The sequence below is a fragment of the Nesoenas mayeri genome (genome assembly GCF_963082525.1).
Source record: "Nesoenas mayeri genome assembly, chromosome: 7".
Lineage (NCBI taxonomy): Eukaryota > Metazoa > Chordata > Aves > Columbiformes > Columbidae > Nesoenas > Nesoenas mayeri.
Genome location: NC_137551.1, coordinates 18,314,788 through 18,340,603, shown reverse-complemented (window position 1 = coordinate 18,340,603; position 25,816 = coordinate 18,314,788). Strand labels below are relative to the sequence as shown.

Here is a 25,816-nt window from a genome sequence, read left to right as displayed (position 1 = left end):
GCTCTGCAGGAGCACCGGGCGAGCTGCAGCTTTCCCTCAGCACGGCGGGGCAGACCTGCACAGACAGCAGAGGGGCCCTGGGTGGGCAGGGCCATCACCCGGGAGCCGCTGCCCGCCCGCTCGGCCCTGCCGGGGCCTGGGCGCGGCGACCCTGCCCGCGGGGAGCGGGGCCCGTGGGCCGGGCCGGGGCGGGCTCGGTGCCGGGGGCGGGGCGGGCACCGCCCGGCCCCACAGCCTCCATTTTGCGGTGTAGCTGCGGGAGAGAGGCCGGAGGCTCCGCAGGTCTTCCCTCAGGTGAGGCAGCTGGGGGGGGGGAGAGGAGTCGGCCGGCCCTGACTGGCGTGTCTTGCCCCCGGCCCTGCGGGGTCTCCTCACACACCGCCCGGGGGCTGGGCCCCACCCCGCGGTGCTTGCGGCACGGGCGGGCTGCGGACCGAGGCGACCCCGCCTGCGGCCGCCCGCCAGCTCGGGGCTCGGCAGGTGTCCGGCTGAGGGAGGCGCCCGCCCGGCCCAGAGCGCCGCACCCCCCTGTCCGGGGGCTGCCTCCCGCTGGGGAGCGGGGCCGGGTCCCGGTCGCCTCAGGAGGAGTGCGTGATACCTGCCCGCGCCCGCAGCCGCGCCGCTCCGGGGCTGGAGGCTGAGCCAGCGGGGAGAGGCCAGCGCCATGCGTGACCGCCCTTCCCGCCCCAAAACAGCGGGCCGGTGGCTCGCCCGGCGGGCAGGGCCGGTTCCGGGCGGGGCGGGGGCCGCTGGCGGCCCCACCAGGAAACTTTAAAGGCTCCGGGGGCGGGTGCGGTGCTGGCGGGGGCGTCCTCGGCCGGGGCGCAGGTGTGCGCGGGGCGGGGCCGGGCGGAGCGGGGCGGGCGGGGCCTCCTCCGCCCGTCGTGTGCGGGGCTGGGCCGGGGGTCCCCGCGGGGGCCGCGGCAGCAGAGTGAGGGGCAGGTCTCTGTTGTACCCGCTGGGCTGCCGCCCAACACGCCTTGTCCAGCGCGTCCCGTGATGTTACAGCGTCAGAGCTGCATCCAGCCCGCCCAAAACCAGGCACGTTGCCCCCCGCCCCGTCAGATGCCGAGCTCAGCCCGCAGAGAGCCGGCGGGGTTGCCGCCGCAGCCGCCCGTGGCCGGCGCTGAGCAGCGACAGCGGCGAACCCGGCCCGGGCGGGCCTCGCCCTGTGCCCCGCGGAACAGGGCTGCAAACTCCAATCTGATGGGGAAATCTGCTGTTGTTTTGGTTATAAAAACAGTAATATCAGAGCTTGTGTTCTGCTTGAGGATGCTTGTGCTTCAGGCGAGGCCACACGCTGTGGCAGCGCAGTTCAGGGTTTACTAAGTGCTTCACAGTTTGCGACTTAAAATTTACCTCCTGGAAAACATATCTGCATAGTGAAAGAGGTTTCACTGAACAATGTCGTCTGGTTATAGGAAGTTTTGAAGAGGCTCTTCTAAGTGGTGTCAGAGGCGAGTCTGAAACTCCAATTTAGCATTGTGTCCATCTGGTTATAACAGGCCTGAAGTAATTGAAGCAACTGCCCTTAGTGAACCCTTTCATTACTCTATTTTTTTATTTTCAAATAAAAAAATCACCTAGGTCAAGCAAATGCAAATAAAACATTTTAATTTTGTTTCTGTGGTTCAGAAGAATGACAAATAAGAATCAAGGTCTTGCTAAGAGGGGGATGATTAAATGAAATATCACAATTCCCAGTACCTGGCCCGAAAGAACTCACGTCACAAATGGAATCTTACAAAAGGAACCAATACAACAAAAATAAGGGAAGTGCTAAACAATTTACCAGTGCACTGTAACTCACAGGTTTACATGGATGATTAATTTGCTAATCAAAAATATGACATAGCATTGACAGCTTGCATGCTTGAAAATGAGATGTTGGAAACTCATGCCTTAAAAAAAGCTTTTTTTGCCAGAATGTGTTTGTTAGTAAATCAGAGACATAGCCAAAAACTTAAATCCATTCTAAATTGTCTTACCAATAGGTCTAAAATTGGATATAATTTAATATGGTTAAAAGATTGTTTGGTCCTATTTATTGTACAAATTAAATGTTTTACAGCTGTTTAAACAGCTGAGTTGCTGTCACCAGCTGTTGATTTTGCATCATGAAAAACAGAGTAAGTTATACAGTGGAAATGATACCGTGCACCTCAACAAGTTTTACAGGCTTTACAATTCTGTCTTCTTAATGGTGTAACTTTAGTTGAATTACATGAAGCTGAAAAAGTGAAGAAGTTTTTGATTGGTTGGTTGGTTTTTAATATTGAGTTTTGCTGACACAATATTTTCCTGTAAGCGGAAAGAATGCAACTGAAATCGGAAGGAAGTGTTGCTGGTCATCTTGTTCTTGAAAGGAATCACAATTAGTGGTAAAGTCAGAAATATCAAAAGAAGTGTTCTGTTGAAAGCCAAATTTAAAGTCCATTCAAGCAACTGTCAATAATAAATACTGTACAGGTACCAGTTAAAGGTGTTTCTAAGGGAAATAAATAGCCATGAGCAGTGTTTATGATTAAAGCATAGATTTACAAATACACCTCATGTTGTTCTTCCCCCTTTATTTATTTGGAAGCGTTAATCCAAGTTTATCAGTGTGAGGCTGCATGGCTGTGCTTCTCTGCAAGTTGTTTTGGGCTCTTATTTGAACTAACCTACGCAAAGTTTTAATGTTTTTCACATTAAGTCCCAGATGTTTAATTCTATGACCACTTATTGCCTTAGCTGTCCAATGCAGGAAGAAGTCTGCTTTCAAATCCATTTGGTTTTGGCCAGTGAATACCTAGAAATGTGAATAATAATTCGTTGTATTGCATTAGTTTTTGTATTTCCCATGTCCTTTGATTTGTGCAGATGAGGTGTGTACTTTCTTACAAACATGCTGTGAGTAGCTCCAGGCCCTGAAGAGGGTATCTGGCTGGTGAGCATTACAACGTTGGTTTATTTTTTCCTGCCATTATATGTTTTGTAACTTGGCTGATGGTCTCAAAGCTCCCTGCTCAGCTGGTTGGCAGTGTGGGGGGGTGATCTCTGTCCTACTCTGTTCCTGCTCCCCAAGCCTCTCTATTAAAAACAGGACTAAAACAGTTACTGGCAGGAAACACAAATCTACACAAATAAATAATGCTTGGGGAGTACACAGGTTTCTATCAAATAATCATTTTAGGCAGGATAGCTAGAGTACTGCTCTTCCCACAGAACTGCCCCTGTGAGCGGAGATGTGCAGGATGACGGGACAGTGGTGGCTGACACGGTGCAGGACCGGGACCCTGCTCTGGCCTGACCCTTCTGTTTCTCTTCTGGCAAAGTGCTGAGCCCCCACTCCTGCTGGCACCTTGTGGTGTATCCTGTATTTCAGAGTGCTTTTTGGAGGTTCAAGCCTCTTACCGTGCTTCAATATCTATCTCACCCTAAATAAGAGTGATAGTTAATTACAAAGTTGAAGATACTTCCCCTGTGAATCCTGCTTGCTATGGTCATGTGTATGAAAAAAAGGAAAGGTTTTGTGTGTGTAACAGCTGACAAGTACTCCTGAGCAATTCTAAAGCTACTAAACATATTGTTCAAATTATTTAAGAGGTAATTAGCAAGGAAATAACTACTATGAACTCATATATAGTGCCTTGACAGTGAATTTTTTTTTTTCCCTCCAGAATGTCATACCCAGGTTATCCCCCTTCTGGTGGCTACCCTGCTTTCCCTGGTTATCCTGTAAGTATGGCTTTGGAATGTGTTCCCTTCCTAATCTATTTATATTCTGTAAACTACATACATTATATTCTTACTATTCTCAGCGTGTAAATAGTAACTGTCAGTTCATGTACAGTATTCTCTAGATTACGGTCTTTGATTTGTCTATTGTTGTGGTTTAACCCGAGCTAGTAATACAACCACAATAGCCACTCACTCACGTCGTCCCCCACCTCCCCGATAGGGGAGAGAGTCAAAAGTAAATATATATATATATATACACACACACACATATATATATAAAATAGAAATAAAAGATATTCAAGGCAACTCCTCACAAACACGCTGAGCAGCCAGTCCCAGGAAACGGCACCTGGTCCCACAGCTGATCCCAGAGAGAGAAAAGAGAGGAAAAAGGCAGAAAAGGCCAGGCTAAATGTCCTGACCGAAACTCCCCTGGCTGCACCCCAGAGAGAAAGAGCACAGCGGAAGATCAAAGCCAACCAGAAGGTCCCGATTATCTTTATATCGGAAGCATGACGCTAATGGGATGGAATACTCTTATTGATCAGTCAGGATGTCAGTCAAGCTCTGCCCCATCCATGCCCCCCTTCCTCATTGCCTCACACCTGTGGGCAGAGCACTCAATGTCTTTGGCTGTCAAACCAGAGCAATTAAAAACATTAACTCTGTCCCAGAGTGTTATCTCTTGTTCTTAAACTAAGCCCAAATAATGAGCGTGCTAGCTATGGAAAAGAAAGGATTCTAACTGCATGAAGAAAATTAACCCATTTTCAGTCAAACCAGCACATCTATATATCACTCCGGATGACTTTACAGTTGTCTCGTAAGAATTCCAAGAAGGAGGTTATTGTTTTTTAATGTTGCGTATTGTTCTATAAAGGTTTTTGATTGTGTGGTCTTGTTTTAGTTTGTCTTGTGGGTTTGGGTTTTTTTTGCATTTTGTTTTTGGCTTTGTTTTGTTTTTTATTATAGCTAACTATCTCAGCAAATCATTTTTTTTTTTTTAAGTATCAGTAGTTCTTACATAAATATGAGGGTCTTTACGTACAGGGTCAGAGGTAACCTCTGAACCAATCTCTACCAAATATTCCACGTACCCATATCCCAGGATTTACAGAGATGCTGATAAACTTCAGTGGCCATTGCCCTCAGGAAGAGCTTGGAATGCTTTACTCCAGCAGCTCAGCCTTCATATGACACCAAGGAAATATTTTTTTGAGGATAAAGACACTGTATCTTGACTTTGACCCCCTATCCTTCAGCCGCGGGACTTTGTTCCAGCTTCAGCTTATGGCTGAATGGAGTAAAAATACCAAAGAAACTTAATAGAAGGCTGGAATGTATCAAGTGTGGCTGACACTGCACATTTTTATATGCCTGCATAATTTTTTAAAGCTAGATATAACTATGTGCTTTTATTAATATGGCACTGATCATATTCTAATTGTGGGAATTTGATACAATCTGTGTTTTATGTAGTACAGAACTAGACAAGCATGGAGCTCAGCCTGGATCCCATTAAGATTCTGAAAAGCTATAAATACATGCAATATATATAAATACATGTGATAAATTCTCCAATTATTTTGCTTTACAATTTACCCTTACTCCCTCTGAAACACTAAAGTCAGTCGAACTAAAGACAAACATGTTAGAAACCAGTCTTTCTTAACTCCAGGATTTCTTTTCCTCCTTAACGTTCTGCTGAACCATCATGATTTAAATTGTAATTTATTCTTAACTACATGTGAAAATATTTTTTTTCTTAGTTGGCATCTAAAGTACAGCCAACTTCAATGGATTAATTTAAAAGACCCTTTAGATTCGATATCAACAGTTTGAGGTTTCCTGGTCTCATTGATGATGCCCAAAGTGAAAAAAAACCAAAGTGAAATTATTTTCTTCTGAAGTATTGATGGTTGTCTGAGCAAGGCTTTTGAGGATCCTGATTTTGGATTTGTGAATCTAAAATCCATTAAAATATTTTATTTGAGTCTGGCAGAGAAAGGTTAGACTGTACCGCTGGGGAAGAGAATGTTCTGTGTCTTGGGCATGGTAATCTGGGTGTAGAAATATCGGGGCAACCAACCCAGAGGAGAATGTTTGAGCTGGACGTTACCACTTGACAGTGTATTGCTGTTTTCTGGGCTCAAGAATGAGTGTGTACTGTATGTGTGAGTGTGTGAGCCATATTTCTAAAGCTAGTTGGTAAAGATGATTCCCAGCAAGTGAGTAATGAGTCTATACATTATGTTTTGTTATGAAGCTGATTTTAAATACCTGATTTTTAAGATCAAGTATATGACTTTAAACTTACAGGGTTTCCCTTAAAGATCCTGGTCATTCAAGTAAATACTTCTAATGTATGTTAACGCTAATAGCAACCTTTGTGGTATGACTGGTAAGTCATACATGTAGCAAAACACAGGCATAGAGATGTCTGACTCGTTCTTTTTATTTAAAACCTGTAATAGGTGTTCATTCTGACTCAGTGGCCCAGATTTAGTCATTGAATGTCCATGCTTTATAACCTGGATTCCAAAGGAAATGGAAAAAACAAACCAACCACCTCTTGTAAGTTCTTACCAAGTAACACTTGAAAATGCTGGTTGTGCAAGAGAAGCGGAAGTTTCAAAGATACTGTTAGGGAAGGTCTCTATTCCCTAATAATACGAAACTCTTTAAAGTCCTATAAACGGAGGAGGTGAGCTCCTAGTGATTCATAGAGAGCAAGCCTCACTGAGCTCACCTTTTCCTTGTGCGGGATAGGAGTAGCAGCTTTGTAGTAAAGGAGCACAGGGGTCCTGGTGGCTGAGCAGTGGAAGGTGGCTGAGCAGTGTGTGCCTGTGGGGGAACTGATGACACCTCAGGCTTCAGCTAGAGCGAAGCCAGCAGGTCAAGGAAAACTACTCTGTGCTCAGTGCTCATAAGGCCACATCTGGAATACCATGTCTAGTTGTGGCCTCCCAGTACAACAGGGACATGGCAAGCATGTCCAGGGAGGGCTGCCTGCCTGGATAAGAGAAGGCTAAGTGGAGATCTACTCAGTCTTCTTCTATGTAAAAAAGAGTGATGGAGACATTGGAGCCAGGCTCTTGTCAGAGATACACAGTAAAAGGGCAGCTGGCAACAGCCACAGGTTATAACTCTTTAACTTGTTTTGAGGAAAAAGTTTTTCACCATGAGAGTAGTCATGGAACAGGAGTCCAGAGATGCTGTGGATTCACTGTTCCTTGAAGATACTGAAAACTTGACAAAGCCTTGTGTGACCTCATCCAACTCCAAAACTGGCCCTGCTTTGAAGGTGGATGAGATCAGAGGCGTCCAGAGGTGCTTTCCACCCTGCAGCACTCTGACTCTGTGTCAACATGGGAGATGCAGCAGAAAACCCAACCACTAGGCCCCCATCCAGGCTTTAGGAATTCTGCTGCTGCCACTTCAAGTGCTGAATCTAATTACATAATTCACGCTGTAATACATGTGGACATTTTGGTACCTTGAGAGTTTTTACTCTAATGTCCTGTTAGCAGGTGCACAAACATCCCATTTCTGTGTTTCAGCCAACAGGACAGGAGTCTGTGTACCCACCGGCCGGTCAGTACTCCTATCCCGCTGTTCCTGAAGGATACCCCCCAGCAGGAGGAGGGACCTACCCTGCAGCACCCCCGGGTGCTGGGTATCCAGGGGCAGCTGGATATCCCGCCCCGGGGGGCTACCCTGCCCCGGGGGGCTACCCTGCAGGTGCTCCAGCTGGAGGAATGCCACCTTATCCTGGAGGTAAGATTCTTTGTTGGAACACTCCTGGGGAGTGATTTCTGGTGTAACCGTTCCCTGTGCTTGGTGGTAGTAGAGAAAAGCAGGTTTGTTCAGCTATGGCTGCAGGCAGGCAGATTGCCATCTGGCAGTAAATACCTGCATGCTGATGGCAGGGCCATGCTGGTTTTGGGCCACTGCACACAGACAGAGCTCTGCTCACTAACCTGGCTCACGCTGTGTCAGAAGTCAAGGACAAAACATTAAGCGTGCTTAAGTCTTTCTTCTTCTCCCAGCTCCTGCAGACCCTGGGTTTGGTGTGCCTCCCACCGGCCCCGGTTTTGGTGGCTATCCACAGCCTCCTGCCCAAAACTATGCTGGAGGTGGACCAGCACAAATTCCAGGTATGTCATATATAAGGAACTTTAAGCATTCAAGGTTAAACCAAGAGATCCCAGGATAGGTAGTAACAAAAAATAGGCCCTTACCTTTGTTACTTTTAGCTGTTGAGGCTTGCATGCTGTACACCTCCTACCACCCTTCCTGACAGGACCACATGAAGGGCTGACAAGAACAATCTCTACAGGTGTTAGATCCAGAAGGGATGGCTGTCACTGACTAGTGGCCCTGATGTAGTGCTTTAGGTTCTTATTCTTCTTCAAACTGCAAGTATCTGATGAGAACTGTCAAATCCAGAGTCCACATTCAATGAGTAGCTGTTCTGTTAATCTCAAAGAAATGGATGTGTTGTTCAGATCTGCACGTTCATGGTGATCTTTGGCACAGTGGGAGAAGTGGACAGGAGAATGCACACCATTGCTTAAAAAAGGTGCAGTGTTTTTAATGCTTTGTGTGGTCAGTTACCGTTGAGACGATTTTTGTCCTGGAATGTCTCAGCTGGGTTTGCAAGAAATTCAAAGCAGCAAAACTTTTTCTCAGTGACTGCTTTGTTAACTCTAATAATAACTAAGCGGCTGTTAAAATGATAACAATTGTACATATGTATTATGGATAAAAATAAAATTCCAGTACAAAAAATGTAGTTGTAGCTCTTGTATTCACAGTGCTTTTGATCACAAAAGGAGATATTTTCAATTCTTTTTGCACCAATGAATTCTTAATATTTATTGTTTATACAATGGTCATTTTAAACTGTATAATATGACTTTAAGAGAGAGCGCAGGACACACATTCTGCATTTGCATGTTTTACCTTGGCTTTTGTCAAAGATAGCAGTGTTTAATAAAAAGAGATTCTTCAGTTCCAACAGCACCAGTAACTTTCATCTTTTTAGAATTGCCTTGCTAGTGTATGTACCTGAATGCATCTATGATTGCTTCTTCCCATCATTTCCAAGGGCAAGAGATTCAGCTACTGATCATGGTAGTTATCATTACTTAGGAAAAAGGTTTTGTGCAGTGGCAGGTCTACAAATAGTTTTATTTGCAGATTAGATAGCATTTACATAGTAAGAGGAAAGCTAATTAATTAATTTTATCTGGTTCTTTAATTTCTTTTCAGTAGGATATCCTGGTGGACAAGCACCATCACCAATGCCTGGACCGGTATGTGCTGTATCCTCTTCTATAATCAATCTTACGTGGCTTCTGTAGTTTTAATATTTTTACAACTGGTTTCCAACAATTTACAGCGTGTTCCATATCAAGAGTTCCCAGCTGCACTCAGAGCACAACCTGAACAAAATCATAACCCCATACCTGTGTATACTCATTCATCAAGTAGACCTTCATCTATACAACTGGGTAAAAGCATCGTCTTGGCATCACTGGGCCAAAGCTTTTCAACACAACTAAATGTCACCCTGATTCTGTGTTAGAGAATAAACAGGGAACTAATGGACAACTCCTTCTGAAGTACTGACTCCAAAGTTGTGATTTTCATTTGAATTTGTGCAGGCCAGCTAATTACCTGTGCCTCTTATTTTCAGCCTGCAGCAATGGTTCAGTGTACCCAGGGCACAATTACAGCTGCTCCAAATTTTGATGCTGGAAGGGATGCAGAAATTCTACGCAAAGCTATGAAGGGGTTTGGTAAGTAAGCGACAGAAGCTTCAATTTCTATTGAGCTAACATCTTACTGCCATTTTGTCCTGTTATTCCATATTTATTTAACCATAACATTTTTTCTCCCCAAGCTTTTCAGAAGTCACACTTTCAAAATGACTTGGTCAAGTTAGTAGACAAAGTTGCACAGAAAATTTGGTAGACTTAAATGGTAGTCTATGCCCAAACGCAAGACTAAGAAATACCCCATCTCAGAGGGATTATTATGAGTTCTTACATGAAATTGCACTTCTGTTTCCAAGGAACTGATGAGCAGGCCATCATCAATGTTGTTGCTAACCGCTCCAATGATCAAAGGCAAAAAATCAAGGCAGCTTTCAAGACTATGTATGGCAAGGTATGTCCACTGGCTCTTCGAATCACTCAACAAACCCAAACTTTCAGCTGCTGCGTTAACTGCCTAATTGCACTTTAGTCCTGGGGAGTGGTTTGGGCATTTTTTAAAACGCGCTTCTTTTGATTATATTCCATGTGCACCGGGGGCCATGTGGTATTTAATACAGCGTTGTCCTGGCAGAAGCAGGAATGGGGGAAAGTTGAGGGCTGGCTCTGTCCCTGACCAAACAAGAAGCTTCTCTGCTTTTGTCATGCTTGATAAATAGAAAATAATCAAGCTTAAACTGTCCTTGTATTAAGCATCTGAAACAGTATACTGAGTTATTTTAAGCACACAAACCAGCACTGAAATCTGTTTTTTTGTAAGAAACAGAGAAACTGCTTGAGGATTGGTTAGTCAATAAAAGACCAAGATAATTTAATTTCTTCCCTCTGTCATTTTTGCAACTTAAATTGACATTTTATAGTTGTGGCACTTTTCAGGACCTGACTAGCTCCTAAGTAGTTATGAGATAATGGAGAGGAACTGAGCTGTCCAAGTTTCGCACAGAGGGAAGCTCTTTATAAGAAATAAAACAAAGCTTTACAGGAAAAACAGCACAAAGGTAGAAATCAGTCACAAAAGTTCTAGTTTGATCTTTTTTCAGTACGTAATCTACATGGCTAACACTCTCCAAAGCCCTTTTTGTGTTTGTAATTGAATAGGATTTAATTAAAGATCTGAAGTCTGAGTTAAGTGGAAATATAGAAGAACTGATTCTAGCACTCTTCATGCCAACCACCTACTATGATGCCTGGAGTTTACGTCATGCAATGAAGGTACAGTTTTCCTGTGAATGGAATAGTTCAAAACTATCTTAAAATGCTGACCTAAGGAACAAGAATACCTGATCCCTCCATTGTTGAAAAATCCTGTAATGGCAAACAAATTTTGGGACTGTGGGGCTTAAAATTATTTCCTGCTGCGTCCCCCAGCTCCAGCCAGTTTCTGCAGGATTAGCCAATGCAGAGCAGCCGTCCATCCAGCACAGGATGGAACGCTGCAGGACTGAACTTTATCCTCTGCCACCTAGCCATAATTTTGCCTGGAACCTAGAAAGGGCCAAGGTGCCATTAACACTGTAACCGCTGTTTAAATTGAAGGTACGTACCTCTCCTTCCTAAGAACAAACCATTGTTACTGAAAGATACTGTTGGATTATCCCTTTGCTTTTTTTTTCTTTCCCGAATGACAACAATGAAAAAAGTATTGTCTTAAGGTCAGATGATGCATGTATCTGTTCAAGTGTTAGGACTGCATCAGAGACTAGGTGAGCTAGCAGGTTTCAGGTAAACTGGTACATCCAGTTTACCAGAATTTCTTGCATGCTTGAGCTGCAGCAGGTGGCTGATACTGGAAACGAGTAACTTAATCCCTGTATGAATGCCGACCTTCTAAAGCACGTGGAGCTTTAATGACCATCTGGCCACGGTGGAGGCAACAGCCACTCTTGACCATTTAAAAAAAATGATAATACAACGCTACCTGGAAGCCTCACATAGATCCACTCCTACCTAATCCTTGCCTGCATAGAGATGACTGTACCAGTGAGAGCTCATGGTACACAGAACTCACAGTCAATTGTTACTGTGGAGAAAGGAAAGCATCCATGAAAAGTTCCTGCCGATGCTCCGTCTTGAGGAAATGGCCACATTTGGAACAGGGAACACACTTGTTCACTGACCAAAACAGAATTTATGTGTTTATCTTTGGTTTTAAGGATTGTCATAAGGCTCTGCCTTCCTCCAGGATGTTTCCAGATTAAGGCTGCCAAGGAATTCCTTTCCTAAACCATTTTCCAGTTAACTTTGGCTGATGTCACTGTTGTAGATGTATGGCTTTGGCGAATTTTTTCTAACTGAATGTTGGGGGGATCTTAATTCCATTTTAAGTATACAGAAGACTTGGTGCTTTCACACTGCAAGGATACCATTCTTACAATGTACACTGTATTAAATTTTGAAATAACAGATGACTGGCTAATTTCACAGGTGAAGAAAACGGAATAGATAGTGCTTTGTAGTTATGCCCTTTTCTCTGCCTACAGGGAGCAGGCACCCAGGAGCGAGTGCTGATTGAGATCCTTTGCACAAGGACAAACCAGGAAATACGAGAAATAGTGAGCTGCTACAAATCAGAATTTGGAAGGGACATCGAACAAGACATCAGAGCAGACACTTCCGGACACTTTGAACGATTACTTATATCCATGTGCCAAGTGAGCTTTACTTTTTGTAAGATAATGGTGCCTGTGTATGCTTAGCAAGAACCAGGTTTTTAAGAAATTAGCCCTGGGCCATTAATGTATTCCCTAATGACAAGACACAACACTTCAGTCCCTCCCCAGGGATGAGATGCTTCCTGTCTGTAAATCTATGATGAATTGTGTGACCTAATTTAGCACCCTATATTCATTTCAGAGAACTTATATGTGAATACTTTATTGTGCAGGTGCAATCAAGTGGTACTCCAAAGCGGTGCTTCTCACTGCAGTTAAAGCAAGATGGTTTTTATTTTTTGCATATGTTAACGAAATAATCTGGGTGAATCTGATAGGATAACCTTTATGGTATATAGAACACCTGTGAGAATATCTGTGTGCAAGCTAGGAGGTACCACAGGGCAAAGCTTCCCTCCCAAGTTACACCACAGCCTTCCTGCCCTCCTCATCACCAGAATTAGGGAAGTGCTGCTACTGAACTCAGTTGAACACTGGAGCTTGCTTATCTCGTATCATTTACTAGGGCTTATTTTGTGTTGAAGAATAGTAACTTGCAGTTATCCATGTTTAGGGAGAAATACGTACTAATGCAACTTCCTTCACTTCTCTGACCAATCTGCCTATTTGCTGTTAGAATTTCTGTGACATTTCCCTGTCTCATTTGTCTCTACCTTTCTGAGAGTTCAGCTATGCACTAGGTGTTTAGATTACAAAGTCAAAATCCACAAGAGAGGAAACCTTGAGAAGCTCATGCTGCTAATTTTTATTCTGATAAATCCAGTAGTTTACAATAACTGACAACCACATCGTTTAAATATTATATTATCCACTATAGATACAACAGTATTTAGGAGCATGTATTCATTCAGCCTACTCAGCCAGTATATTTAGCAGTATCCATCCATGCACTGAGCAGCAAAAAAAAACCCAAAGCACATAAAATGTCATACAGGCCCTACTGACATATTACAGCTATAGTAAGTGCTTTCTGGAGACATTATTACTTGAAATTAGCAAATTTCTAAATAAAATAGAAGACCTGAGATATTTCAGGTGTGCATATTCAGTAAGGTAATTCACTAGTTTGTTTGGGAAGATTCTTTGCAACTTGAAGCCTAGAAACAAACAAATCAAAAGAAAGCTTACATTATTAAGTAAAACAGAGAATTAAGTACAGTACTTAATTAGAACTATGAGATGGTATGTAGGGGTGAAATTATCTGAGTCAGTTTGAAGCATGCCCTACAGACAGGGTTCTGGGCACTTTAGTATTTGTTGCCTATAAGCAATATTAAACCAAGGAGCCGTTTTAAAGCAATGTAATATATTTCAAACTGGTATTACTCTTCTGCTTCAGGCTTTGAAGAGACATGCTTGGGGTCGACCCTGCAAGGAGCTAAAGCACAGCCTTCTCTGTGCAATTTCAGTTGACATCTGTTGTCTTTGCTTTTAGGGTAATCGAGATGAGAATCAAACTGTGGATTATCAAAAAGCTCAAGAAGATGCTCAGCGTCTGTACCAAGCTGGTGAAGGAAAACTTGGGACTGATGAATCTTGCTTTAATATGGTTCTGGCAAGCAGAAGTTTTCCCCAACTGAAAGCGACAGTTGAGGCGTACTCCAGGGTAGGAGTTCTTCGCTGATTTCACATGAGCTTGGGCAGTGTATTTTAAATTAAGGTTCCAGTTGTTACTGCATTTCATTATCCATGTATTAATCTCATTTATTTGTAGATTGCTAATCGTGATTTATTAAGCAGCATTGACCGAGAATTTTCTGGAAATGTGGAACGTGGATTGAAGACTATTTGTAAGTGATGTGTTCTTCGCTCCCCTTATCCCTTAGGAATTAAACCTAAATATAATTGAGGAAGAATCCAGTTCAACACTGGCCATATGGTAAATGAACACACAACCTGACTCTGCTAGCACAAAAATAACTTCAGTTATTCAAATTATTCGCTTTACACTTAATTGGAGAAAATAAGCATCTGCCATGAAGAGGTCAGTTTGAAGCAAGAAAAGGCGACACAGGAGCTACTTGTCAGCTCTCTGGGAAGGCAGGCAGCTGCCCAGGAGCAAGGGGCACTGCTTAGTGCTTGTAGTTGTATTTTTCAGAGCTCTGCAAAATGACACAAGTACCAGGGTACTAGAGCTGTGACTCTGCTTGTGTGGCACCTCAGCAGAGGCAGCTGAACCACCCCCACACATGACCTCAGAACCAATGTGAACCTGCCTGAGGCACAATTCCCTTTCCAGTCCTCTTCCCCACCACCACCACCCGCCCCCAGAAGCTCAGCATTTGCTAAGCAGAACTTCAGCAAAATACAAGATCTGTTTTGAATTCACTTTTTTCTGCTGGCTTATTGTAGTAAAGCAGTTCAAATTTAGCACAATTTTTGATAGTGAGAATGAGTATGATTTACTAGTAAATCTGCAGACACCAGGCCACCAATGCTTACCAAAATGGCAGCATTTCTGTAGCCATAACAGATAAGCAAAAACTTCCCAACTATATTCTGCTAAGGAGTTTTATGGGAAAACTTCAGCTCTGAAAATCGTGGAATAGAATAAAGGCTCATCTTCGAAAATGAACAATCCACCTGAAACAAGATCTATTCCGTAACTAATAGAGCAAGAACTCTTTACAGCTGTACTTTAGTTATTGAGATTCTAGCAGTGGAACATGAGTAAAATACCTTGTATCCTAGTAGCAGCTATCCAAGGACAAGGACTGTTTTTAAAATTACCTATCTGAGAATGAAGGTTTCAGCCAGCTCTGAAAAGCCCTCCTACAGAAGTTAGCTGTTAATAACCATCACTTCTCTTGTGAAGGATTAATTCAGTTGGTCATCTTGAAACTAAACTCAGCCCTATGAAACAGTTCCTGCAATCCACAGTAACTGGATCCTCACCAATACCTCCCTCTAGCTGCCTACAGCAAAAATCCTGAACTGATCCTGCCAGTGGGACTAACTCAAAAAATATCCTTTATTGCAGTGCAATGTGCTTTAAATCGCCCGGCATTTTTTGCAGAACGACTTTATCATTCTATGAAAGGAGCTGGCACAGATGATTCTACACTCATCAGAATTATAGTCACACGCAGCGAGGTAAGAAACTTCCTCCCCTGTAAATGTCACATGTCGGGGAAAGCGATCTACCCCTACCATAGCTGTGGAAATCCTGTCTTGCAGGGAAGCTTTTATGGAGTTCAGATTTAGATGAACAGATTTATGTGTTTTAAGGGGACCAGCTGTCTTCTAAGATGTTCAGAGCTTATCAGTGGCACATTTCACCCTTGGCATGTGTTCTGTGGTCCCTGAGGGAAGAGACGCGGGCTGACTGTCTAAGAGTTTAAGTTGTGTGTCTTCTTTTTTCTTTACTTCTTTTTTTTACTTTGCATAGATCGACCTTGTGCAAATTAAACAGATGTTCACACAAATGTATCAGAAGACTCTGGCTACAATGATAGCAAGTGATACAAGCGGCGATTACCGGCGTTTGCTGCTGGCGATTGTTGGTCAATAGAAGAGGATTATCAAGTTTTTTTGTTCAAACTGACGGACATGTTACATGCTTTAATGCAGACACTGACCACCCTTGTATGTAAAAGAATAATTTTAAACTTTGTGTAATCAAATATGCCTTCTAGATGATTCAATAAGCTTGTTGCACTTAAAATTGCCTTAATTTACAGCACATAATATTCTTTATTGTATAATAAAAGATATATCATGTCTATTAGTCCTAAGCCTTAGTCCTTTTGACCCAGACAAACCACCTCCCTTCTGTCAGACTCCTGCATGATTAAACTGTTTGTTTCAGCTGAACCTCCAGAACTCAACAAGTTTCTTGAAATACCTAAATTTAACTGCTGACTGGGGATGACAAAAAAAAGCCTGAGGCTGTGACGTAACGCATTTTACACCACCGATTTAATGTTTTTCCATTGTAATGTTGAAAAACATGCAAGTGCTCTGTTTAAGTCACATTACGCAGAGAGTTCATGGACCTTGGCAAAATCCGACTGTACCCACCCTATTTAACTGCTTCAATTAGTTACAATTAGTGGTTAGCTACCATTATGCTTAAGGCAGCAAGGGAAAGGAGAAATAATCTCAGATCCAGTGTTGAAGTATCTTCTTGTAAAGGAATGCGTTATACAGCAAATGACTGAGCAGTGAACAAAGCCAGGATCTAAATGCTAACACAACAGAACACACAAAAATCCACACTGCAAGTGTGACCTAGACAACATACATGATTATGAGGATGTTTTCAAAGGATTGAAAAAGAACAGCTTTGAGTAGCACATTTGGGTTTTTGGAAAGCCACACTGAATCCATCTCCAGCCATAAATGTAACAGAAGTTTCAAGTCCAGCGGGCAGCAGTGTGTTTCCTGACACTTCTAAGCAACACTTTATCAAATAACAATTGTATTATAGGACGCAGACAAACCGCAAAACCCTATTATCCCTCAAACGAAAACAGCAAGGGCTGGTAGTGTTGATTCCAGTATCACAAACCTGTCACTCTCACACAGCATGTACATAAAAGTTTTTGCAAAAAAATAATAGATACCAAGTTTACCATACCAAAAAAGTCTAAGTATTTCACTTCCATGAATGTTCCACAACCTAAATCTGACTTCAGACTATGAGCTTTTTCTGACATTAAATTCAGGAACACAGATCAGTTTAAAATTCCTGGGTGAGATTAAATATGCCAAATGCGAACAATGGATGGATGTTGATCTGAGGAGACTAAAAGACATTCCACTCTGCATTACTTGGGCTATCCTCAGTGCAAGAAAACCCACTGTGATACACACAGCTTGTCAGCAGCTGCTCAAGCTTTACAAAGGTTCTCATAAGCTTTGGCTCTTGTTTCTTTGCTCTTGAGCAAACTTCCTTCCAAGTGAAGCAGCTTAGCATTTAATAATTAAAGCATATTAGTGCATCTGCATCTTTTTGTGTGACTAAAATCTCCCCACAGCTTCACTTGTCATTCAAAGCAGAATGTTGATTAAGTATGGCTTGTACATCCTACTACTATAAGAAAATAGTGTTCTATATCCTAACAATATTCACCTCTTTTGGGCAAAAAGTTATTTTCATTACATGACAGTAACAAACAATTGTTAAATAGGTAACAAGAACTGAATGATTGATAGTGCAATTGTAGCAAAAAGCAGGCAAGGCAAGAATGAACCGATACCGACTGTCCTGCGCCTGAAAAAGCCTAATTTTTGTATGTAACATAATGGTGTTTCAGGATTAAACGTTAGAAAAAAGGCATTTATGAGACCACTCCTCTCAAAAAGCGTCCAGACTCAAACCAGAAGAGCCCTACCACCTTCTAAGAGAAAACAACCCCAATCCCAAACATTTGTCTCTTTGCTGAAGAGGCCAATTTTCTTCACAACTCCATAGATACAATTATAGCAATTTTTCCACTTCAAAATTCGAATTAAATAAGCTTTGAAAGGAAAGCTGTTGTTTAACACTATGAATAATTTTGGGTGGTGAAGGTGTCTGTTTGACATTAAATGTAGGCGGGCTCTGGGAACCAGGCTGGTCTTCCCTGTTTGTCTCGCCAGGTGGCAGCAAGTTTCTCAACAGCACAAGTCCCGGCTTTAAAGCAAGTCCCCCCAAAACCCTCCTCAAGCACGTTCTGTACTTGGGCTTCTGTTTCACTATAACACATTTACACTTCTCACACCAGCAACCAGCCACCCTCTCACAGCTTTTGCTGCCCTTTGGCTGACAGCGCTGTTTCCAAGCGTTCTCCCCTCTCTACCCAAGAGCAGACAGAGGACACACGCAGTTCCGCCCCTCCTTCACTGCTGAAAGCGTAAAATGACCAGCACAAACTACTTACAGTTTTCCAGGAGGGAGGATATAATTTCTTCTCTCCCAACAATGCAAGAATTAGAGACAGCTCCAGACTCCACCTTTCGGAAACACAGTGGTGAAAATGAGTATCAGCTTTCCAAACAAAGAAAATGGCACAATCCTGTAACCTGACTGCTTACTTAAAAGGAGACAGGAGACACGCAGCATGAGAAATCAGATCAGTAAGTGCCCAAGAAATTTTCCTTTATTGCAGATCTGCCTTTGTATCTGGCAAAAACTACGACAGACAACGGATACTACAGGGGAACCTCAAGGAAGCATCATTGCAGCTGGACACTTGGTGCCTCACAAGTATCATAACCAGTTCTCCACAGTTGCAATAAGATTTTTCCAGGCAAAGTTTGAATCTGTATTTTCTTCACATACACAACTCCAGCTACTCACAGTACAATCATAGCCAGGATCTGAGTATCAAATAATGAAAAGTACTGTCTTGCGAGGTTGAGAAATGTTCCACTAGCACTCACAAGGAGGAAGGTACCATCAAAACGTTCATCACTGAACATTTCAGTTGTTCTTAAGAATATGCATTTGTTCTGCTCTAATACGACACCATATGCAGACTGTACAGCTCACAAGCATAGGGGTGCTTAATAAAAAAAACTCAAAAACTTACCATTTTTAACTTGATCTTCTGCATTCAAATGCTGAGAATAATTTCCAATTAGAATGCATCTGCAATAAAGTAAAATGAAGCATTAAAACTCCATTAGCAATAGCACGTCAGTTATAATTTTTATCCTAATTCTCATCCTGTTGGGCAGCTTGTCCTTACTTTACAAGGAACACACCACAAAGACTCAATCGTGTATCTGTGTGGACTGTCAAACAAACAGTCCTCGCCCTGCCCTAAAAGCAGCCCCACCACACCTCACTGCTCTTGGATGTTTAGTTCAACACACAAAACGCAACTCAAGCTCAGAGCCTTTCTAGAATCAACTAACCCTGCTCTCACAAGCTTGTGCAAACCAACAGTGGATGGCCAGTTTAGCAAACAGAAAATAACCAGGGTTTTTTATTTATGAGAGAGAACTCAAAAGCAAAAAAAGAAGCAGGAGTAACATTTAAATTAAATAGCATTTACATCCAACTAGCTCTCTGCAAGTTAAATCTGACCTTTTAGGCTACTTCTTCAATAGCTCATATTTTGAAGACTATCTCTGAAGAACTGTCAAGGTCAGATTAGACCTAGGTATGCCAAATAAAACCAGTACACAATGATAGGAGCCGCAGCCCATGCACAAAATTTATTGTGTGCTACTGTTTATAAAATACTTGAATAGTTCAGAACATGCATAAAATCTCCAACTGAGGGGTATGTACAGATTGTACTTTATGGCAAACAAAAAAGAGGGAGATGAACTCTAGTGACATAAGCTTCAAGTTGTGTTCCAGGGGATGAGAAGGACATGTAGCAAATGTCAAATATGTAACGAAGTACAGTGGCAATCAGTACAGTCCATTGTTTGTGAACAAATCAGCACAGGGCTTCAATTTTTATTGTAACCAAGCAGTCCTGTAGATACCAAAACACATGCAGTCTCAAGTTTACACTTTCACTAACGCCTTAGCAGTAGAACAGAGCAATTTCTTACGCGCTGCTTTGCCTAAACAAGAAGTATGTCCGATACAGTTTCAGTTTCCTTTACAGATTTAAAAATAATAAAAAGCTTGCAATTATTCAGCCCAGTGATTATTAGCTATTTATGCAACCGTAATACTCACAATAAACTAAAAGTAAGCATAACATCTAGGTAACCTACAGATGTACATCATAGGTCTATATATTAAATATTTGCAAAATGAAAACATGCATACACAAAATACAATGCCAAGCTTTACAGACTTGATATGAATCAAAATTTACTTAAACAATGTACAAAGTTCAATTAAAAGTACCTTAAAATTAACACTTCCATATTGTTCTTACTTTTAAAATTAGTATATATATATATATTTTATTTTTAAATTCAAGGTGGGGAAGAGTCTTGAAAAAGCTGGGCAAAAAAGTTTCTCATTTAAATAGTTTTTTAAATCTGTGTTCAAGTAATAAACATTCCTACATAGAAATCTTCTGATAAGCTGTAACTAAAAAATACAGTGAATACAGTATAGAATTAGCAACATCTAAGGAGTAAACCTGAGGTCAGCATTTTACAGAAGGACCAAGTGAGATTTTTTTGGCATTTTTTCTGTCTATTTAAAATACAGTTTTTGCAGCCTCAGATACTTTAAGACCATTCTAATCTATCATTTTAAAGACATATCATTAAACCGATGTCCGTTAATAAATAGTTAGCTCTTAGGGTTGCATTTCAAAGTCTGATTTAAAAAAAAAACAAACGACAAAAAAACCAAGAACTACCTCTACCGAAAGAAAAATCCCATTTGTAAACTCAGAAGTGTTGACAACAATAAGCGTAGGATGCGAGTCTAGAGGCGCTTTAGCGATAACAGCCCGGTCCTCTCCCCAGGCCTCTTCTGCAGCTGCAGCAGCCGGGGCTGGGCCCCGCGGGACGGGGCACCACGTGGAGAGAGGGGCTGCTGTCCCCAAAGCACGACGGCCTCTCTGCAGCGGGACCGGCTCATGTTCAGTGGTCACCTCAAGCGATCCCCTGGCTATTCATCTGTTGTCACATCAAAAAGCAGTAATCTAGGAATTCTCAGGCAAGACAAGAGTGAGTAAACCAGAAGCTGATGTGGTCACTGTGCATTGTTGTTGCCAGTTCCATTGTTTCCATTGGCATTTGTTGTGTTTATAGTATTAATACCATCTTGTTGAAGAGCATCTTTTCTTGGTGGCATTCTCTCATTGATCCTATCCAAACCTTTTGCTTCTTCAAAACTGCAGATTTTATGTTGCGGAGAGAATCCTCGTATTGCTTAACAAAATGCAAATTTGATATGTCAGTAATGGAAAAGTAAGTTGAAAGCATATACTTTTTCTAACAAATGATGTTTAAAAACAGGTAAGAAATCAGCCAAAGAAACTTCTGGCTCTGCATCTGTATTAGTAAAAGCTTCTCTAACCCGCTTTCCTGAAATGTTCACAGGCAATCGTGATTTCAGCTTGTAACAAAAAGAACTAATTATGTCAAATATTGTGCCAGTCGGCATCACGGGGTTTAACCCCACTCGATCGCTTCTGCGTGTCCCTGGTGTGGCTCCCAGCACCAGCTGCGCTTGCTGCTGTCTGTCAGGCTCAGCTCCACATCCCCCTTCTGCCGGGTGCAATGTCAGTGAGCTCCGAGCAGCGCAGCAAGCGCAGTGGAGGCAAAGCAGTGAAGGGTTACAGAACGCACAGGAGCTTCATATCCTGCGTATGCACCGATGGCCCGACCCCGCAGTTTTCATGCAGGCAAAACTGCGGGATGCGGTTCACGTTCTGCACTGTATGTGTGCGGGATGGAAACGGACACAACCACAAGCACTGAGGTAAGCGCTGTGGTTAAACAGTGGCGTCATTTAAATACACGCGTATTTAAAATAACTAGAGAAACAGGTATTAATTTAATGAATGAGGTCTGTAGGTGAATTTACACCTCAAAATGGTTGACCACATAATAAGACTTTGGGATGAAATAAATATTTGTCTCAGGTACAGCTTTCCACTCACAACAACGGGACCTCTTGCATGTGTGTGTGAGAATAGAATATAGCACTCGTTTGTATTTTCGGAGATCTGACTTCCTTAATCAAAAACAGAGAATAAAAGAATTAAATGGTGCTTTGCAACTGAATCTGAAAAGCCCTGAAGGTGGTTATCTCAACTGCTCTGCTCTTCGTCTTTCACTTCACTAAATATTGAGCAAGAGGAAATTAAGGTTTCTCTGAAAAGACAACAATCTGAAGTTGAATGCTCTGAACGCCACATAATTTGATGGCATTTTGCTCAATACCACTATCAAAGGACCTATATACAACTTATTTAGCACAGAAGCACTGATAATCCATGGAATTTAGTATGCCTCACCCTGACAGGCTGGTGTATATACTGGAAATAAATTTGGTCAATAAATTACGTTCAAAATCTATAGAAAAAACCATGACATTTATACATCTTGCACTTCCAGATGTGTTACGGAAAGTTTTTCAAAAAATACGTTCAAAGCCATTAAAATAGATCTTATGAGCAAAGGCATGCACAAACAACCCTCCTTCCACATACAACCCCCGCAACCAAACAAAACCTGGCAGCTGAATGCAGAAAATAAACCACTGAACACTACCATTTTGAAAGACTTCAAGACAACACCACGTTATCACAACATGCTATTATACAAAAACCTACTGCATATTTTGTAAAAACAAACCCAAAAAAAAAAGACCAAAAAACCCCCAAGAACTTCCCTAAAATATTAAAGATAATCATCATCCTGAAGCCAGAAATGAATGTTACATGTAAAAGGATGAATCAATGCAGTTGATTCATCTCTGCTTGTGCAAGTTGAAAGTAAAACACACCCACACAGAGCACTTTTGAATTCCCTCCCAGACACCACAGATCTCTGCCCGTGGCAAAGACTCTGATCATACCTTTTTCAGCCTCAATTGCCTCTACAGTGGCTGTACAGAAGTGAGCAGATGCATGCAAAATGAATGAGAAAGATGAAGAGTGTAATATCGCACAGCAGAAAAGGCAATGATCAATTTAATATCGTATGCTACGCCAGATTAGACTACAAGTAGTTAAAATGATAATTAGGGTTTAGGGGGGTTGTTTTTAAGTGAAACTTCTCCTACGTTTTAACTAATACAATTTATCAACTAAAAAGTATATCAAAGCAACACTAATTAACTGATGTTATTAACTGCACATTTCTAAAAGGTTTTATTTGTTTTTAAGACAGCAACAGAAAATTGCAACTGATGTTAAAGTTGTGGTATGGTTTAAAAAACACTAAATATCTATTTGAGACTACTGCTTCATTAGATTACCAGGAAGGACACTAGAAAAATAACACTAGCTCTGTTCAAATAATAAGAAATTAGTTTTCATGTTTAGTACCCTGAAGTTCAACCAGTACTTTAGTTTCTCACCGAATTTCAAACTACAACAAGTATCTCTGAGAACTGAACTGAAATTTAAACCATAAAAGACAAATCTAGCAAGTCATATTTATAAAGTCTCATAAGTGGTTTAGTTGAATCAACAACGAAGTCAGCGGCAGGAAGAGGTTGGGATTTAACATAGTCTTGGTAGGTGAATTAATGTGAAAATACAAACATCTGGCTTACTAGTTGTTTTTCAGACTAAATAACCCCAACATCTGCTGTAATTTCTTAGGTGTAAGGTCTTTCCCATAATGTAAGGTTATTAGGATATCAAGATCAAAATAACTCTCTACTAGGACAGATTGCCTAAAGAAACCACTTTGTACCTATGACCAAAACTGTAGTGAAGTTTCTATAATGGTAACAACTTTTTGCCTCACGTATGACGTACCACGATGCTAATACCATTGTTTTAGACATATTAACAAAAAATAGCACACATAGTGGTAAACCTACTTGTGTAGTGCTCGATGCACATTGTGACAACAAAAATCCTAACAGAGAAATCAAGCAAATGTTGGGGAAAAGAGTTATATGGGAAAATATGGCATTGGAGCAGCACAGAATTAGGTTTATAGCTTCTCATTTCCTATCCAACAAAAACCAGACACATTTCAATTGCCCACGCTATGTTGTTAGGTATCTATTGCCTACACTATGCCTTAACCTCACTGTTGCATAAAATGGTAACTTCCACTGAGGTACTCTAAAAAAACAAATGAAATTAGATACTTGCATTGTTACCAAAATCATGTGGAATACTTGGACATATTGCACAAAAAAATTCTTTCCTGCACTTAAAGCTACAGAGACAAGGGGCAATCCCAGAATGAATCAAGAAAACACTTGAACGAATGGTTATTTATGTTTACATTAGGGAAAGAAACTTCCTCAAATTGTAAAAATAAATTCGTTTAAGAATTATTTTAGAAAGTCACCAAATCAATACTTTCATACTATAACCAATTTGCCATACAAATGCAACACTATGTAAAAAAACCACCTCTTTCCACCATTTCCTGTTACCTGTGAAGTCTTTGTTTTCAATCTTTTCCTGAAAAGATCATGAATACTGATTTATCTCTGTAAATTATGTAGCTTGGTCATAAATACAAATTTCAAACTTTATTCCTAGTTCATTCTACTTGTAGTACTACTGCTCGAAAAAAGATCTTGGAATATACATCATGGTTAAGAAAAAGATCATTTTCAACTTGACATAAAAGAACAAACTGACTGGAAAATATCAGCACTTCAAAAGTCCCACACTGTAAAGACTCAATTTGGCAAATAGTTTTGTTGGATTCTCTTTTGCAGGTACATCTAATCAAAACTATATTCTTTGTAAACCCTGACAAACCTCAAGTGAGTGCCGTCTCATACTAATGTCATGGGTAATCCTGACATCTTTGGTCAGAAAAGTCTTGTCTTGAGAGCAAATTGTAAGAGGGCTGAATGGCTTTTCCACCCTCAACTCCAGCTCTCCCCCCGCTTTACTTAGGGGACAGATGGGATACAGAATTGTTGCCAACCTTCAACATAAACTGCCTTACTGCCCCCTGACTAACTGCACGGGCAGCAATGAAGGGTAAGAAGTATTTGGCTTTTTAATTTAGGCTCATGTTTAGTATGTTGCTGAAAAAGGCCTTAGGTTTTTAGGTTTGTTGTTTGTTTTTTTTTTCCCAGATGTTGACTCAATTTGAAAATAATTTTGTTGGATTCAGTTTGCAGAATATTCAGTTAACCAAATAAGTCACTAGCAAATGCTACATGAAAGACTAGTACTTAATATGGTCTTGAATATTTCAGCTACTACAGTGAAAGCAAAATCAATACTAAACCCCATAAATCTGCATTTAAAAAAATTTAGAAACATACAAAGACCACGATTTCCCAAGGTCTGTTTTTCTCCTAGTGCATTAAAGCTATCTAAAATAACCTATATTCATTTTTTAAAAATATACCTATATATTTCTGGAAAAGTAATAGTCATATATTGACTTCTTCCATAGGATGCAGCTTTGCACTTTTTTCCAAAATTATATTTTTACTCTGACTTGTCTTTGTTTAACCGTTTCATTGCAGCTGGAACCTGCATTTTGCCCGCAGAGGGTTTGCAGCAGGAATGCGCTCAGGCGCTGCCCGTGCTGTGGAACACCAAGGGATGCACCTGGTGCATCCCTCACACAGCACTGGGATCTGCAGAGATCTGGTACACAATGTGTTACTAACGTTAAGAATTATAATAGGCATACACGCTGAAATTGCATATGCATTGCCTTAATGGTGACTTACATATATATGTCCATATATATGTTTGCCCTGATCAAAAAATTTCAGCCCAGCTCTCCAGAGAAATGTAGGTACATGCTCCAATTTCTTACAGCTTTTAAAGCTTCTTATACATTTAATAGCAAGCAGCACAAACAGGCCTTTTCTCAGTGTGCCACTGACAAACAAGCATCTGTAAGACTGAAACCTGGAAAACCGATGACATATTGGTCAATTTTTTGAATTTTCAAGTAAAAAAAAAAAAGAATTAAAAAAATACTATAATATTATGTTATTTTCTCACATCTAGACTAGTTTAAATTATTGACACTATACTGATCCACACAGTACAATATACTTCAAAAAGCAATTAAATATTTGTAGTAAGAAATCTTACTATACTATCAGTGACCATC

General features: G+C 41.3%; 2 protein-coding genes across 7 annotated transcripts in view; one reads left to right on the top strand and one right to left on the bottom strand.

Annotated features, from left to right (window-relative positions):
• Nucleotides 1–262: 262 nt before the first annotated feature.
• Nucleotides 263–15,686, top strand: ANXA7 (annexin A7; the record flags this gene model as incomplete). Its single annotated transcript, XM_080348020.1, has 13 exons — nt 263–294; nt 3,663–3,720; nt 7,284–7,500; nt 7,773–7,880; nt 8,998–9,041; nt 9,425–9,527; nt 9,803–9,897; nt 10,602–10,715; nt 11,984–12,154; nt 13,611–13,781; nt 13,890–13,965; nt 15,156–15,268; nt 15,564–15,686. Exons 2-13 carry the CDS (start codon nt 3,664–3,666, stop codon nt 15,684–15,686), a joined length of 1,392 nt encoding a protein of 463 aa, XP_080204146.1. The 5' UTR covers nt 263–294; nt 3,663.
• Nucleotides 12,990–25,816, bottom strand: part of PPP3CB (protein phosphatase 3 catalytic subunit beta) — a 49,716-nt gene continuing 36,889 nt past the window's right edge. For 2 of the 6 annotated variants that reach the window (XM_080348016.1, XM_080348017.1), the window contains exons 13-14: nt 22,611–22,640; nt 19,371–20,956 (exon numbers count right to left, since the gene is read on the bottom strand). In XM_080348016.1, coding sequence (XP_080204142.1) covers nt 20,778–20,956; nt 22,611–22,640 — 209 coding nt within the window. In that variant the 3' untranslated portion in view covers nt 19,371–20,777. Of the gene's footprint in view, nt 13,273–13,911; nt 14,011–18,039; nt 18,113–18,690; nt 18,750–19,370; nt 20,957–22,610; nt 22,641–25,816 lie in introns of those variants that run through there. The other 4 variants (XM_080348018.1, XM_080348019.1, XR_013922369.1 and 1 more) reach the window with 3 other exon arrangements.